Genomic DNA, 14,383 nt, shown 5'->3' with positions numbered 1-14,383 from the left:
GTTTGCTTCTCAAATGTGGCCTGAAAGAATTGGTTATGAAACTGATGCAAAAGAAAAAAAAAAAAAGAATTGGTTATGAAACCGATGCCAAAAAGAATTAGATATGAAACTGATGCGTCCAGGTGGGATGCCTGGGTGGCTCAGTGGGTTGGACGACTGCCTTTGGCTCAGGTCATGATCCCGGAGTCCCAGAATCGAGTCCTGCATCGGGCTCCCAGCTGCATGGGGAGTCTGCTTCTCCCTCTGACCTTCTCCTCGCTCATGCTCTCTCTCACTGTCTCTCTCTCAAATAAATAAATAAAAATCTTTAAAAAAGGTGCCTTTTCTAAAGTGTAAATAAAAGAGGCTTTAGTATTAAATACCCCTCCCCTTGCTGATATTTTGTTGCTTTTAATTCACAGAAGCGTTAGGAGACTAGTCTGTAATGCAAAGAGGGCCGAGTTTGCATAGGGAGTGTCATGATTTGCCTCCTGGCTCTCACAATAACTGTATACACAGTTGGACAGTTATACAAACTGTTTAATCTCAGTCTGTACCTCTGTGAAATGGGAATAATGGTGTGTTTTCCTCCTTCATGGTTCATGAAGGTGAACAAGATCATGCTTTGTGAGTTGAAAAGCACCACATACTTACAGTTAAGAGTACATGAAGACATAGCAGTCACTCACATTTCAGTTAGAAGGAGGTATAAGAATGTCCTCGAAGGCAGGTTCGGTAGTGGGAGGGGTTGGTAGAGGCTCCATGGGTGTTGCGCACTGGGGCAAGCGGAATGAGAGGGGGTGCCACCCAGGAGGAAAGGGGGTGGGGTTCACTGCTAACAATCTCCCTTCCTCATCACCTTCTCCAGGGCTGGTTTACTCTGGGTAGCATGATACTACCAGTTATGTGTTCCTGGGGGGACGAGGGTCTTGCTGGGCATCAAGATTATGCTGGGCCTTTCTGTGGTTTGCCCTGGAGGTAGCCCACTGGGCTGCTGATAGCAAAGCCCCTGTCACCTGTCAGCTGGCCCATGCCATTTCAGAGGTGACCACCAGTCTGTGCCGCTGAATATAGGCCAGGTATGCAGTAGGAGCTCATTAAAGTTTTGCGGAAGTAATAATTAGTTTCCCCATTTCGAGCACCGATACCTGCCTATCTGCATGGGGTCCGAGGCGCATGTGGCTGGTGTGACATGCTCTGTGCTTGGCAGCTCTGTGCCTCTGCTGCACCACCGAACTGCAGCCCTGTTCTGCTCTGGACGGGAGGCGGGGCCGGGGCAGCGCAGGCTGGAAGGCAGCCAGATGTGTGTTTTGCTAGCATAATGCCTCAGCCAACTTCTCCAACTGCCAACCGCAACTCAGAGATGGGGCATTTTGAGCTTTTGTTCCACCCTGGCTTACTAATGCCTTCTCCCCAAACTAGACTTCTTAATTCTGCAGGATTAGAGTGAGCACCCTGAGTGAGGTCTGCCTACGGAAATTACATGCAGGGTTAAAGCCCTCCTTAGGGGAAAAAAGAGAATAAAGTAAGAGAAGGGATAGGCAGCATTTAGAATGAGGTCCGTAAGTTTCACAACTGAAATAGCCCTGTGCTTGGGATTTTAAATTTTTGTGTGTAAGCTCTTTCAGGGAAGGAGCTGCCCGAGCCTCAGTCACAATGTATCCCTAGATTCTAAGACATTACTTGATGCAAAAACAGCTGTTCCACCAAGGCCATATAAAGGAATAAATTAATGAACGTTTTCTCTCCATCCAGCCAAGTTCTGTGCCCACTGACAAGTGGCGGGTGATAAACTGGGATATCTAGCTGCTTCCATTTGCAGCATGTTTGCCTAATGGCCTGGGGCCACCAGACAGAAACTTAGAGTAAGGTCTGTGGGGTTTTCCTATCATGGCAATCAAAACATTCACAATTAGAATCTTCCACGATTCTTAGGCTAGGTCAGGTAACTGACATCTTAATCCTTTATGTTCCACTGATTCGCAGTATATTTGCACAGAAGAGGACTTGCCTTGGTAGAGCTTTGCAGCGGAAACTAGTCAGAACTTCTGCCCAGAGGAAGCAGGTTTCAGGCAATGATGTATTTATGGAAATGTAACCAGCACTTCTCTCCTATGTCTTCCAAACCTCGAGAAGGTGAATGTAACATTCTACAATGTAATGTAACAATGTAACATTGAAGTGTTGTGTAATTGTCTGCTAACAAAGACTGATCACCATTTGGATGATAAAGAGGTGTCTCTGATCCATCTGTACTGGACACAGGGTGAGTAAAGCACACTTTTATTTGTACTCTCTGCTTGGATCCTGATGCTTTTGCTGAAACTCGAATAGGAGACATCTGGAGGTGCATGGTGTGGTGGAAAAGACTGGCACCTGGGGTCAGATGGAGGGGGGAGGGGCGTCACCTACATTAGGTGGACAAGCCGCATAAACTCTTGGAGCCTTGGTTTTCTCTCTGTAGAGGCAGAGCAGTGTCTCTAAGATTGTTGTGCAAATCAGAACAAAAGAGATAGCACTCAAGAATATATGATTAAGCATTTTGAGATGAGACCCTCAGGATGAATGAAGAACAAACCTCACTGAGAAGCGACAGAAACGTTCCCAAAAGGAAGGCTGAAGGAAATAGGGTTCGTAGCTGATCCCTAGGCAAGAGGCACCAGCCAGGGTTTAAGGTCTAGAATGTGCTGTTGTTGCTTTGTTTCAGAGAAGAGATACTGCATTTCTCTTTTTCATCGGTCCACAGTTCATACAACAATCGCTTCCTCTCTGTGGAACGACACAAAGCTGGTCAAGTTTTGGGGTGTCCGGATGGAGGGCCGGCTCAGGGTTAGGTTGTGAGCTCGAGCTGGAGCAGCTTGGCGCGGAAACCGCCGGGCAGCCGGCAGCTCTGGCGCAGGTGTCCCTGTCGCCTGCAGGGGCGCTCCCAGCCGCTCGGAGGGGCGCGAGGCTTCCGAGGGCGGGAGCGGGCCACCGCAGGTGGGAGTCCAGGACAGGGAGCTCCGAAGCAGTGTTAACACCACCGATCCTAGAGGAGGCCGGGTCCGTCAAGGCCTCGGGCTGGAGACTCCCCGGACTTCAGGACGGATTCTGAGAGCAGGTGATGAGCTCCACAGAAAGGACAGCCGGAGCAGCAGGGTCCGAGGACATCAAAGCCCTCTCTGGGCGCGCGGGGTGTGGGAAGGCCGGGCTGAGCCGCAGGAAAGGCCACGATGTGCAGAAAGAGGTGAAGGGACGTGGCTTCCGTCCCCAGCGTTGAAACCAGGGCTATCGACGGGATCGTAGGTCACTCTTGGGCTTGGCGGCGATTGGAGCCATTTCCCGAGCCAGAAAACGAGACGTTGGACAAAGGGAGGAAATTCTCACTGCCCTGAGAATCCCCGAACTTTCAGAACCACCAAGCGGGGTTCCGGGGCGCTCGGGCACAGGAGCCCCGACGCGGCACACGGCGCCCCTCCTGCCGGAGTCCGCCGCCCCGCCGCCGGCAGGGGGCGCCCGCTGGCGGCTAAAAAGCTCGGCGGGCGGCCCGAGGCCTCAGTACGCGGCGCGGCGGCCGGTGCGCGGGCGGAGCGATCAGCGCTGGGCCAGCGCGCCTTGGCCACCGCGCAGAGCGCGCGCACCCACTCGGCCGCGACGGCAGCGCCTCGGCGCTCCCTGACTCTCTCCCAGCGCCCACCCGGCAGCCGGCCAGCCCAGCCCGCCCAGCCCGCCCAGCCCGCCGCGCACCCCGGGCTCCCGATGGCGCCCGAGGCGGGGGCGGCCCCGCGCGCGCGGTGCCCGCTGCCCTGGGTGCTGCTGCTCTTGGCCGCGCTGCTGCCGGTCGTGTCCCCGGCGGGGGCTCCAGGTACGCGCAGTCCCGGGCTCGGCTGCCCGATTCCCCGCGCCTCCTCGCCGCTTCTCTGTCCACCCTCCGCGCAACACCCACCCTGCCTGTCGCTCCGGGGACCGCCGTCCCGCTCTGTGCTGTGCGTGTCGTGTCACTAACCTGTGCGTCCTCATCGCTCGCGGGTCGCGGCGCGGAGGGGCGGCTGGGGACGCGGGGTCTCGGCACTTGGCACCTGGCGCATGGGAGTCGGGCGCGGGGACACCATGGGTGCCGGGGACCTCAGTGCCCTTGGTTTCAACTTTGCCGTCGAACGCTCCAGAGTCCGGAGACTCGAGCAGTCAGGCTAACTTCCTGGAGAGATTCAGGCAAAGGAAAAACAAAAAAGAAAAGAGAAAAGCGACGCTTTGGCATTGCGGTGGAGGTGGGGGTCTTATTTTTCTTTGCCCAGAATTTCCCTGTGGGCATCCTTTCCTTCAGTTCACCTGCCCGGAGGTAGGGATGCCTGTTGGAGGGTGGCACTCGGGAGACCAGAAGGGAGGCAGGACTCTTCTAGAAGCGCACGGGGGGGAAAGCTGCGAGCCGCCCCGGGGGAGTGGGTCGGGGGTCAGGTACCCCGGCGCCCAAGCGTCCGCGGCACTCGGACGGAAGCCAGTGGGAACTGTGGAGCTGGGGGAAGACTTTGGTCTTGAGAGGAGGGAGAGAGAAAGTGGGAGAGCCGATCTGGGAGAAGCTTGCCCTTCCCCGAAGACCCAGGGCTGGAGTTGGGAAGGATGCTTTCTTTCGGGGATGAAACGTGAGCCGCGCTCTTCAGAAAATACCAGCGTGCTGGTCTCAGAAGTTCTGAAGGTTTCCTGCAGAGAGTTAAAGTTTGTGGTGGGCTTTTCATCCCTAAGCCTTCGGTGGCCCTTGTTCCCACCTCCTGTGCAGGCATTTTCACACTTGAAACGGCGAGGCTTGTATTGATGCCATCAGTTTGTAGGAATCCAAGAAGTCCACATTTCTGTTGATACTATTCACTCCCAGCTGGGTTATAAAAATTCAGATGTGATTCCAAGGAAGGCTACTTGCTTGATGATGCTATTTAGTGTCCTTATTGCCCTTTTAAAAAGGGGAAATGAGGGACAGTTGGGGGGGCACATCTTGCAGTTCTTTATGGTGGGTACCTCTGCAGCAGGTTCATCTGCATGGTGGGATGCCCGAAGTCATTTCTTCCTAAAAGGCAGGACCAGTAGTAGATTTTGTTTTCCTCTCTTAACAATCTCTAGGAAAGCATTCACTGAATATTTGGTGCAGTAGTTAACAAGAATAAAGCTATTTTAAAGCCTTTCTCTCCCACCTACAACCCATGGCTTCCCCCCCCGCCCCCAACTAAATTAAGTTTTCTGCATGTTGAAAGAGTTTTTGTTTCAGAAAATGGGCCGGAGCTGGAAATAATGCTAACCTGGCTTCATGATGATTCCAGCTTTACTCCTGCTGGATTCCTCTGCCACCTGCCCCAGTGGGTTACATTTGCGTGTGCCTGGAGTCAGGGTTCTGTGTGGCAGCTCCCGAAATGCTATGCCCTCGCTTGCCTTCTGCTCTGTAAATTCACTGAGCCATGGAATGTGGGAGCTGGAATGCTTGCTGGCACTTTGCTCGACTGTGTTGACGTGGGACTTGCAGGAAAATGATGATCAGACTAGAAATGGACCAGCACATTTTGAAATGAATATCTACTGCCTTTAAATGAAATAATAGAAGGGAAGGAAGAGATATAATCTGCAGATAGCTCCCCACCGCTGTGAAAGAAATCATGGGGCACATAATTTATTTCATCTGCTCCTCTGGAAGGCTTCCTGTCTGTCCTGCCGTACATAGTTGCAGTCGCTCTTCCAGACTTGGATTCTGGGTCTGATAGCAAGGCCATGGGCACACCGCTCCTTCTCTGGCTGAATCAACACATGGGCCCCACTAGCTGCCTGAGTCAAGCCTTCCCCTGCTCCCCAGACCTTGGGGGCCAGAATCCTTGTAATGAAAGCACCCAGGGCCACTCTAAATGGCAGGCCACCACAGCTCAGAGGAACTTTCCTTAAAACAGAGGAGATTTGCAGGGCACACGAAAGATCAAAAGAAACCCTTTGGTGGTCCATTAAAACATAAACCAAAATAAGCAAGTGATCCCTCCACCATCCATCCCTACAATAAACTGCTAAGCAACCATTGAGATTACAGTGGCACTTGCCAGTCTGATAGACACATATCTCTAAAAATGTGAGGACACACACTCACATATATTTCTAGCAGTTCTCTTAGGGTGGTTATGGGTGACTTTAATTTTTTTCTTTAGAACCTAAATATCCTTTCAGGGAATTTGCAAGGTCAAAACTATCTTCAAAGAAATGGCAAGATACTGTTTTTTTTGTTGTTGTTGTTTTTGTTTTTGTTTTTGTTTTTGTTGTTGTTCTTTTTAACCGTGTTGATGTTTGCTGCAAAGGTAGAAATCTTGGTGGGTGAAACCGCTGGTATTTTAGGGTGAATTGAGGTTTTGGCACCATAATGAACTCATAGTCATTGAAGTGAAGAAGAGATATGCCAGTTTCAGTTAAGAATGTCCTGGTGCAACAGTAAAAATTATTAATTTTACAAATCTCTACCCTTGAATGCATGTCTTTTTAATATTTTGTGGGAAGGAACAGGAAAGGGACATAAATTACTTCTGCGGACTGCCCAAGTTCAGTGATAATCCTGAAGAAAAATCATGAAGAAAATCCTGGCAATCCTCAAGTAATCCTAAGGAAAAGCTCTTGTGTGATAGTCTGAGTTGTGAACTGAACTAGCTTCTTTTTTCATGGAACACCATATTTACCAGAAAGAATGACCACAGACAAACTTGGGTATTTGGCAGACATCTTCTCAAAGATGAACAAGGGGACCTGTCACTTCTAGTAAAATAACTGATAGTGTGTCTTGCCAGTGATAAAATTTGAGCTTTCAGATGAAAGTTGGAATTTTGCCAAGTCATCTCCAATATCATTTGAAAGCTTCCCAATGCTTAAAAACTTCTCTAACAATATCGGTGGTGAGATAAATGAATGTGATTGTCTAAATATTGTCTTATAAAAATGTGTCAGCATTTAGATAACTTGCATAACCAAGTGAACCAGTAAATTCCAAGTGACCAATGCATAAAGTTACCAAATCTTGCCTAGCTAAAAGATCCAGCCAAAGTGCAAGAGAGCCCAGTGGATCTTTCATGTAACAAAGTGTGAAAAATTCTTTATACAGTTTCGGATTCTACATCACAACCAACCTTGAAGAAACTGCTACTTGATGAGTTTTGGTGTAGTATCAAAGATTTTCCAAAAAGATTCATGAGGCTGTTAAGATACTTTTCCAACTACAGAGCCGTGTGAAGTTGGATTTTCTTCAGGCACTTCAACTACAACATATTAGAATGGACTGAAGACGTAAGCAAAGAAGAGATCCTGCTGTCTCCTATTGAAGGGATGTGCCAAAGTGTAAAACAATGCCACTCTTCCATTTCTTTTTGTTTTGGGAAACAGTTATTCTTCATAAAACATAAGTTTTTTTTAATGCCAATATGAAATGGCTTACTGCTGCTATTTTAAAATGATTTAATGCATGCAGAGGAATGCATGCCTAGTTTATATTTCTGGTTAGTAGATCACAACAGATAAAACCAACATAAATATAACCTCTGGGAGATGGTCATTAATTTAAGAGTAGACAGGAATCCAGAGAAGAGGAAGTTTGATAGCCACTTGCATAGAAAGGGGAAGTATGTCCTCCATCAAGATGCCTGACTCTGAGACTCAGAGTGGTGTCCTTCACATGCAGTATGGCCAGCCTTGGGCCAGCTAGTCAGTCTCCACTAGTCCAAGTGAATGGAAAGATTCCTTCCAACTCCAAAGTCTTTTGGGGTCTTCCTATGGCCCAATCTATGCCCAGCTCTGCAGGGTTTCCCACCTACTTTTGTCCTCTTTGAGAAGAAAGGATGGATATACCCTTTCCTTTTGTCTTGTGCATTGGAGCCCACCCAGATGAAAGAAATGTTTAATTCATCTACTGAGCATGCAATTTGTTGCTGTGGAATCAGAGGTTATAACAGAATTTCAGAATGATGATTCATGTCCTTGAGGAGTTGTCACCGGATGGTTCCAGAGGTGACATCTGGCCATTCGTATCTCTAGTTGAGTTATAAAGCCCCATTTCCTGAAAACAGGCAGGGGAGGAGGTGAGGAGTGTGTGTGTGTGTGGGGGTTGTATTAGTTTCTTATTTATTGTTGTAACAGTTCATCACAAATTTAGTGGCTTAAAACAACACAAATTTATTATCTTGTAAGTCTGGAATTCTGAACTCTGAAATAGGTCTCACTGGGCTAAAACGAAGGGTCGTGTTCTTTCTTCAGGGTCTTGGGGAGAATCTGGTCCTTACCTTTTCAGGCTTCTAGAAGTGCCCACATTCTTCTAGCGGCTTCTTCCAGCGGTCCTGTCACTCTGCTCCTTCCCATACTTCACCTTCTGTGACTCTGACCTTCGTGTCTCCCTCTTTCGCCTATGAGAATCCTTGTGATTCTATTGGACTCACTGGAATAATGCAGGATAAGCTCTTCATCTCCAGGTCCTTTACTCAATCACATCTGCAAAGTCCATTTTGCCAATGAGGTCACGTACTCACAGGTTCTGGGGACTGGGAGATGCCCATCATTGGAGGCTGCTATTCTGCTACTTCAGTTGAGGGTTGGGGGGGAGGCTAAAAGCAACCATTTCGGGAAGGACCCCATCACCTGTCACTGAATGAGGAGCAAACATTGCTTCATTGTTCCTATGGAACTGGGAATTATTTAAGTTATCATTAAGTCTCTTATCAGGACATTTTATTTCAGTCTGAAAATATAGAGGCGAGTATTTAAAGATATAAAAATGAAGAAGAGAAACATACATATATTTACTTGTTAATCCATAGAATATTTACGTTGGAATATATCCAAACCTGAAACTTTAGGTGCCTTTGACAAGAGCTGGGTAGCTGAGGGCAGGGACAGATATTGCTTATTTCTTTTATCAGTTTTAGTAAGCAGATATTAGGGCATATGGATAGGGGTATTGGTTATACATATAAACTAACATCTTTTCCTTCCTTCTAGAATTTATCCTTGTCTTGTTGCAAAGAGTATGAATTTAATTCTGTTTTTGGGAATTGTGTTATTATTGATTTTTTCATTAAGGAAATTTCTCCAGTATGGGCCAAATGGTAAAAATTTAGAAATTTTGAATAAGGAATCTGCCACTGAGAGTTAGGTGACGTCATGAGGAAGACAGATTCCTCCCCCCTCCCCCCACCTTTTCCTCTCGGCCCCGAGGGCGGCCGCGCTTGCGCCCAGAGGCCCTTAGAGGGCGCTGCTGGCCTTGTGGCGGCGTTTCCACAGCCCGCCGGCCCCTTGCACTGATGCCCCGGCTGTGGTGGCTTTACAGAGATAAGAAAATTAGGATAAACGTGCAGTTATCTGCTTTGGGTTTCCCTTAATGTTTGCCTTTTGTCAGCTTTGCTCCTCATTGAAGCTTCCTTCAGACAGTAAGTCAGGAAGGACAAATCTTGCGTTAAGATTGGAACTGAGTGCTTGTTAGTAATGATCCCTGGCGAGAGGGAGCGTGAAAGCCTAAAGCCAAAGCACAGGTCGGCAGCCCTTGAGCCCTGGGAGACCCCTGGCGTCTCTGCCGGCCCCCCAGAGCTGCAGCAGCTGGAAGACGGGGAGGGACAAGGGACCTTGGAGGAGGACACGGTCCTCTTGAGCACCGCGAGTCAGTTTTGAGTGAGCTGGTGAGCTGGTTAATCAGTCTCCAGTTTCTCCCCGTTGACCTCCCTCGATGCGCGATCTAAGGCTGATTTCTAAGTCTAGCAGAATAGCTGGAGAGCTGCTTGTGTTATTAATCACATTTTTCGGCCGTGGCCCCTTGTATGTGGAGGAAATGATTAAATTATAATAGCATCATAATCTGTATGGTACACCCTACACAATTCTACTTTCATTTTTACGTAGAGTTCTTCAGTGTGCATTTAAATTTTTTTTTTTTTAATACTAACTGGCAGTTACAAGTGCCACGAAGTTTAGCATTCATTTCTGTGTCACGCCATCTGATTTTCGTGACAACCTCGTGAAGTTGGTAAGGTAACATCCTCCCCTCACCACACAGGAACTGGGTTCCCAGGAGATCGCTGGCTTTCCCAAAACCATGTAGTTTGCGGGATCCCGGGATTTGGACCCCAGTCTTTTAGATCCACATCCTCTGTGCTTCCTCAAGGCTAACCCAGCTCCTGTTTGGGTGTTTGCTGAATTCCCCGTATTTTCTCCTTTGGGCTGGCAGTGGGAGCGGGTACCACCACTTTTGATTGGCTCGGAATGTCCTTCTAAGTCTACACTGCAGTCACACTGCCATTGGCTGTTGAGAAATGATTCTGTCACACATGGAAGCATGTTGAACTCTAGTAGGGGTTAAGTTCAGATGAGGTTGTAGTGAGCCTGTTGCCAGTTACAAAATCTATTTGGCATTGGGTACAAGCTCAATCTTCACGTCAGGCAGTGTCCCTTCCTTAGTGACTCCTGTTAAAACTTGCCCTTGAGGGAACCCTCCTACACTGTTGGTGGGAATGCAAGCTGGTGCAGCTGCTCTGGAAAACAGTATGGAGGTTTCTCAAAAAGTTGAAAATAGAGCTGCCTTATGACCAGCAATCTCACTACTGGGTATTTACCCTAAAGATACAAATGTAGTGATCAGGATCACATGCACCCAAATGTTTGTAGCAGCAATGTCCATAATGGCCAAACTATGGAAAGAACCTAGATGTCTAGATGTCTATCAGTAGATGAATAGATAAAGAAGATGTGATATATATGTATATGTATACATATATATACACATGTATATAGGAATACTATGCAGCCATCAAAAATGAAATATTGTCATTTGCAATGACATGCATGGAACTAGAGGGTATTACGCTAAATGAAATAAGTCAATCAGAGAAAGACAACTGTCATATGATCTCTCTGATATGATGAATTTGAGAGGCACGACGGGTTTGTGGGGGTATGGAGGGAAAAAATGAAACAAGATGGGATTGAGAGGAGACAAACCACAAGAGACTTTTAATCTCATGAAAAAGACTGAGGGCTGCTGAGGTGGGGAGGGGGATAGGAGAGAGGGATGGTGTGGCTGGGTTATGGACATTGGGGAGGGTATGTACTATGATGAGTACTGTGAATTGTGTAGGACTGATTCACAGACCTGTAACCCAAAGCAAGTAATACATTATATGTTAATAAAAAAATAAAGATTAAAAAAATTTTTAAGATTTTTTTAAAATAATTTTTTAAAACAATTTTAAAAATAATCTTTTTAAAGGCCTAAAAAAAAAAAAAAAACTTGCCCTTGAGATCCATGCTCTGTGTCTAGTTAGTTACAGAAACCCTCAGAGTTTAATAGAGTGGTTGTCTGCGGATGCCTGATCCTTATGATGGAGCCTGTCAGCCTTGTGTTGTAACCACAAGGTTCCCAGAATTCAAGTTTGTTTACAGCAGACCATTTAAATCAAGGAACACTGCTGACAGACATTCGTTGTTAATCTATGGGTTTGACAGACATTAGTTGTTAACCTATGTCACCTCATAGAGGTGAGAAGACTGTAAGAGCATTATTAAGGTGTTTGGAACTTCTCAGAAAACAGTATTCTTTAAACACTGGGATTTGTCTTTTAGGGATTATTTTATTGGGTCCCATCTCACCCACATTCGCTTCACCTGATCTGGCTGTTAATTTGCACTGTGTGAGTTTGGGAAGCTCATAATTCTGCAGACTTGTTTCTCATCTACAAAGTGAGGGCATCGGACTATGGACATGGCTAAGGGTTCCTTCTGATGATAACTTTGCGTGAGTCTCCATTTAAAGGGCATCCATCCATCCATCCATTCATTCAGCCAGTCAGCATTAATACATGTCAGATGCAGAGATACCAAGTCTAATAAACACAGTCCCTCTGTCCAGAAGGCATAGGCAGAGGGGAGTAGGGGAGGGAATGCACACAGTGTGGTGCATATTAGGACAGTCCATGGTGGGGGGAATTGGATGGGACAAACAGGACAGCCATATTTGAGCTGGGTTTTGAGGAGAGGAGTGGCCATTACTTAGGGAAGGAGGGCCAGGAAGGACATTTCAGGTGAAGAACCATGCCATGTGTGTGAGGGCACAGAGGGGCAAAGAGCAGCGTGACAGTTTTGAAGAAATAGGCATTTCTGGTGGATCCTGCAAAGTGGCCCCTGTGGGAATAGTTACATTCGGGGCTAGAAGGACAGCCCTGCTAGATGGTCCAATGACCGTTGAAGGAGTGCGCACAGTGGGAGGTCGCACGGATGCTGAGTGGCGGACAGTGCAGGAGTCAGGCCAGAGGGGAGGGGGTTCTTTTCTACGTTCTGATTTATTTGAGATTTGGGAGGTGTCTCCTTACTTTATAGACCAAGATGATAGCTCCCAACTACTATCTTTGCCTTCGGTTCTATCTGCAATCTTCTAGCATACCACAACCCCATCTTGGAATGGGTTCCAAGTTACCATGAGTCTCATGCCTCCACCTGTGGGTAGATTATAGTTAAGATGGGGGAGCTAAACAGTTGAATACAATGGCTTTGGGGGTCAAAGGTGGTTCTGGGGATGGAATTTAGTTTCCAAGGGAGAAAACGGTGTCAGTAATTTTAGTTCATGGGGGCAGCAGCGGTGGGTAACTTGGGAAGGAGAAAATCAATGGATATTATTTATGCAGGCTCTTAGAGTCTAAATAGTGACACTCTATTCAAAGGCCACCTAAGCATCTACTCGTTCTAGGGGTCTGAAGGCTGTTATGTGGTGGACAGGTGGTTGGTTAGAGCCAACAGACACAGATTGAGAAGGCAACTGTGCTGTCCTTGGCACAGGGTGGATGGCGGGTTCCATAGCACCAGCTCTATGGCTACACTAGGTGGCATTGCAGTGAGCGGTTGGGTGCACCACGATGGCTAGCTTGGGAGGACGCCATGTTTGTCTGGGGTGAAATCCCACTGGCAGTCACTGCAGCCAGAACTCACAGCGCTGGGCAGGGGAAGAGGCCAGGGACCCCGACTATCGGGTGTGGTTTCCTGGGAGCTTGGGAGCAGCAACCTCAGCCAGGCCAGGCAATGGCAGCCTTCTGAAGACCCCGGCCAGGGGCTGCTGTTGGCCAGGTGATGGCGGGGCAGACTGCCTTCTTAGTGGCATAAGATGGTGCATCTTATGACAGCAGAGTTTTATAAAATAAAGTCCCTCTAGAGAGAGGTAATGGTGCCACACAGCTGCTTCCACCTAGAAAACAGAAAGCTTTGGGAAGCCTGTTCCACAGTGAGACTGGTGTGATATGCAGGGCAGTGGCTTGGTTTCTGAGGGTGCATTCGGCGATCCTTTATTAGGAGTCTAGCCTGGGGTGCTCTATTCCTCAAGCATCCGGATTAGGATTTCGGACTCCACTGTAGGCACAAAGGACTATTTCCCAAGAAGAGCTTTTTAAAGTGTCATCTTTGAGGTAGTTGTAGTCACTACATGCGACGGTAAGAAAACATGCAGAGATCTCTTGTATCCTTTCCGCAGCTCGCCACCGTGGTCCAGGCCGCCCTATCGGGATTACTGCACAAACCTCATTGGTTTCCCTGCTCTGGCCCTCTCTCCCTAGACCCTATTCTCAAAACAGGAGTCACAGTGGTTCTTACTTCATGTGATGCATGAAGTCACGGAAATCACAGTAGCTCCCCATCTCTCTTAGATAAAAACCCAAATCCCAACAAGTTTTCAGGGCTACACATAATCATCTTCTATACCACACCCTCCCTCACTGTCAGCTCCAGCTCCTTGGCTTCCTTGCTGGTTCTGGAATGTGCTGGGGACCTTCCAGCCCCAGTGCCTTTGTATTTACTGTTCCCTCTGCCTAAACAGCTTTCCATAAACATCTATGGGTACATTTCGCACTGTCTCCAGATTATGCAACATCTCATGAGGCATTATTGTGACTACTTTTTCCCAGTTTAACAGTGTAATCCTATCCCTACCCCCCACCACTTCTTATCCTGGCTTAATTTTCTCCACAACCTTTAGCCCCACCTGATAGTTCATGTACTTGGCTTTTGTAGTTGATAATTGGCTGTTGTCCTCCATTGCACTATAAGCTCCATGACAGCAGGACATTTTGTTAGTTTTATTCACTGAAGTCTCCTCATTGCCTAGAATGATATGCTGTCTGCAGAGAGAAGATGCTTAATAAAGATTTGCTGAATGGTTGGTATTGATGTGTGCTTTCTTTGGTATTGATTACATGTGGTATACAGCAAATATATTTATGTACATGACCCGACAAGAACAGGATACGTGGGGTGGCAAGTGTGGGGCAGTGTCCTGCCTCCATCTTACTGTGACATTGTGAGGTCAGCCCCTGATTTTTGAAGAGTCTTGGCTTGTGTTGGAAGTCCATAAGCAGCTGGAGAATTATGTTTCATGGTATACCAGTTTCCAAGTGCTGCCATA

General features: G+C 47.6%; 1 protein-coding gene across 6 annotated transcripts in view; it reads left to right on the top strand.

Moving 5' to 3' along the window:
* Positions 1-3,516: 3,516 nt before the first annotated feature.
* Positions 3,517-14,383, top strand: part of FNDC1 (fibronectin type III domain containing 1) — a 112,025-nt gene continuing 101,158 nt past the window's right edge. For all 6 annotated transcript variants that reach the window (XM_013044966.2, XM_045080089.1, XM_045080090.1 and 3 more), the window contains exon 1: positions 3,517-3,823. In XM_013044966.2, the coding sequence (XP_012900420.2) occupies positions 3,718-3,823 (106 nt within the window). In that variant the 5' untranslated portion in view covers positions 3,517-3,717. The remainder of the gene's footprint in view (positions 3,824-14,383) is intronic.

Source organism: Mustela putorius, unplaced genomic scaffold (assembly GCF_011764305.1).
Source record: "Mustela putorius furo isolate JIRA1106 unplaced genomic scaffold, ASM1176430v1.1 tig00000450_pilon_pilon_pilon, whole genome shotgun sequence".
Classification (NCBI taxonomy): Eukaryota; Metazoa; Chordata; class Mammalia; order Carnivora; family Mustelidae; genus Mustela; species Mustela putorius.
The sequence above is the reverse complement of the archived record's forward strand: the minus strand, read 5'-3'. Positions and strand labels throughout refer to the sequence as shown.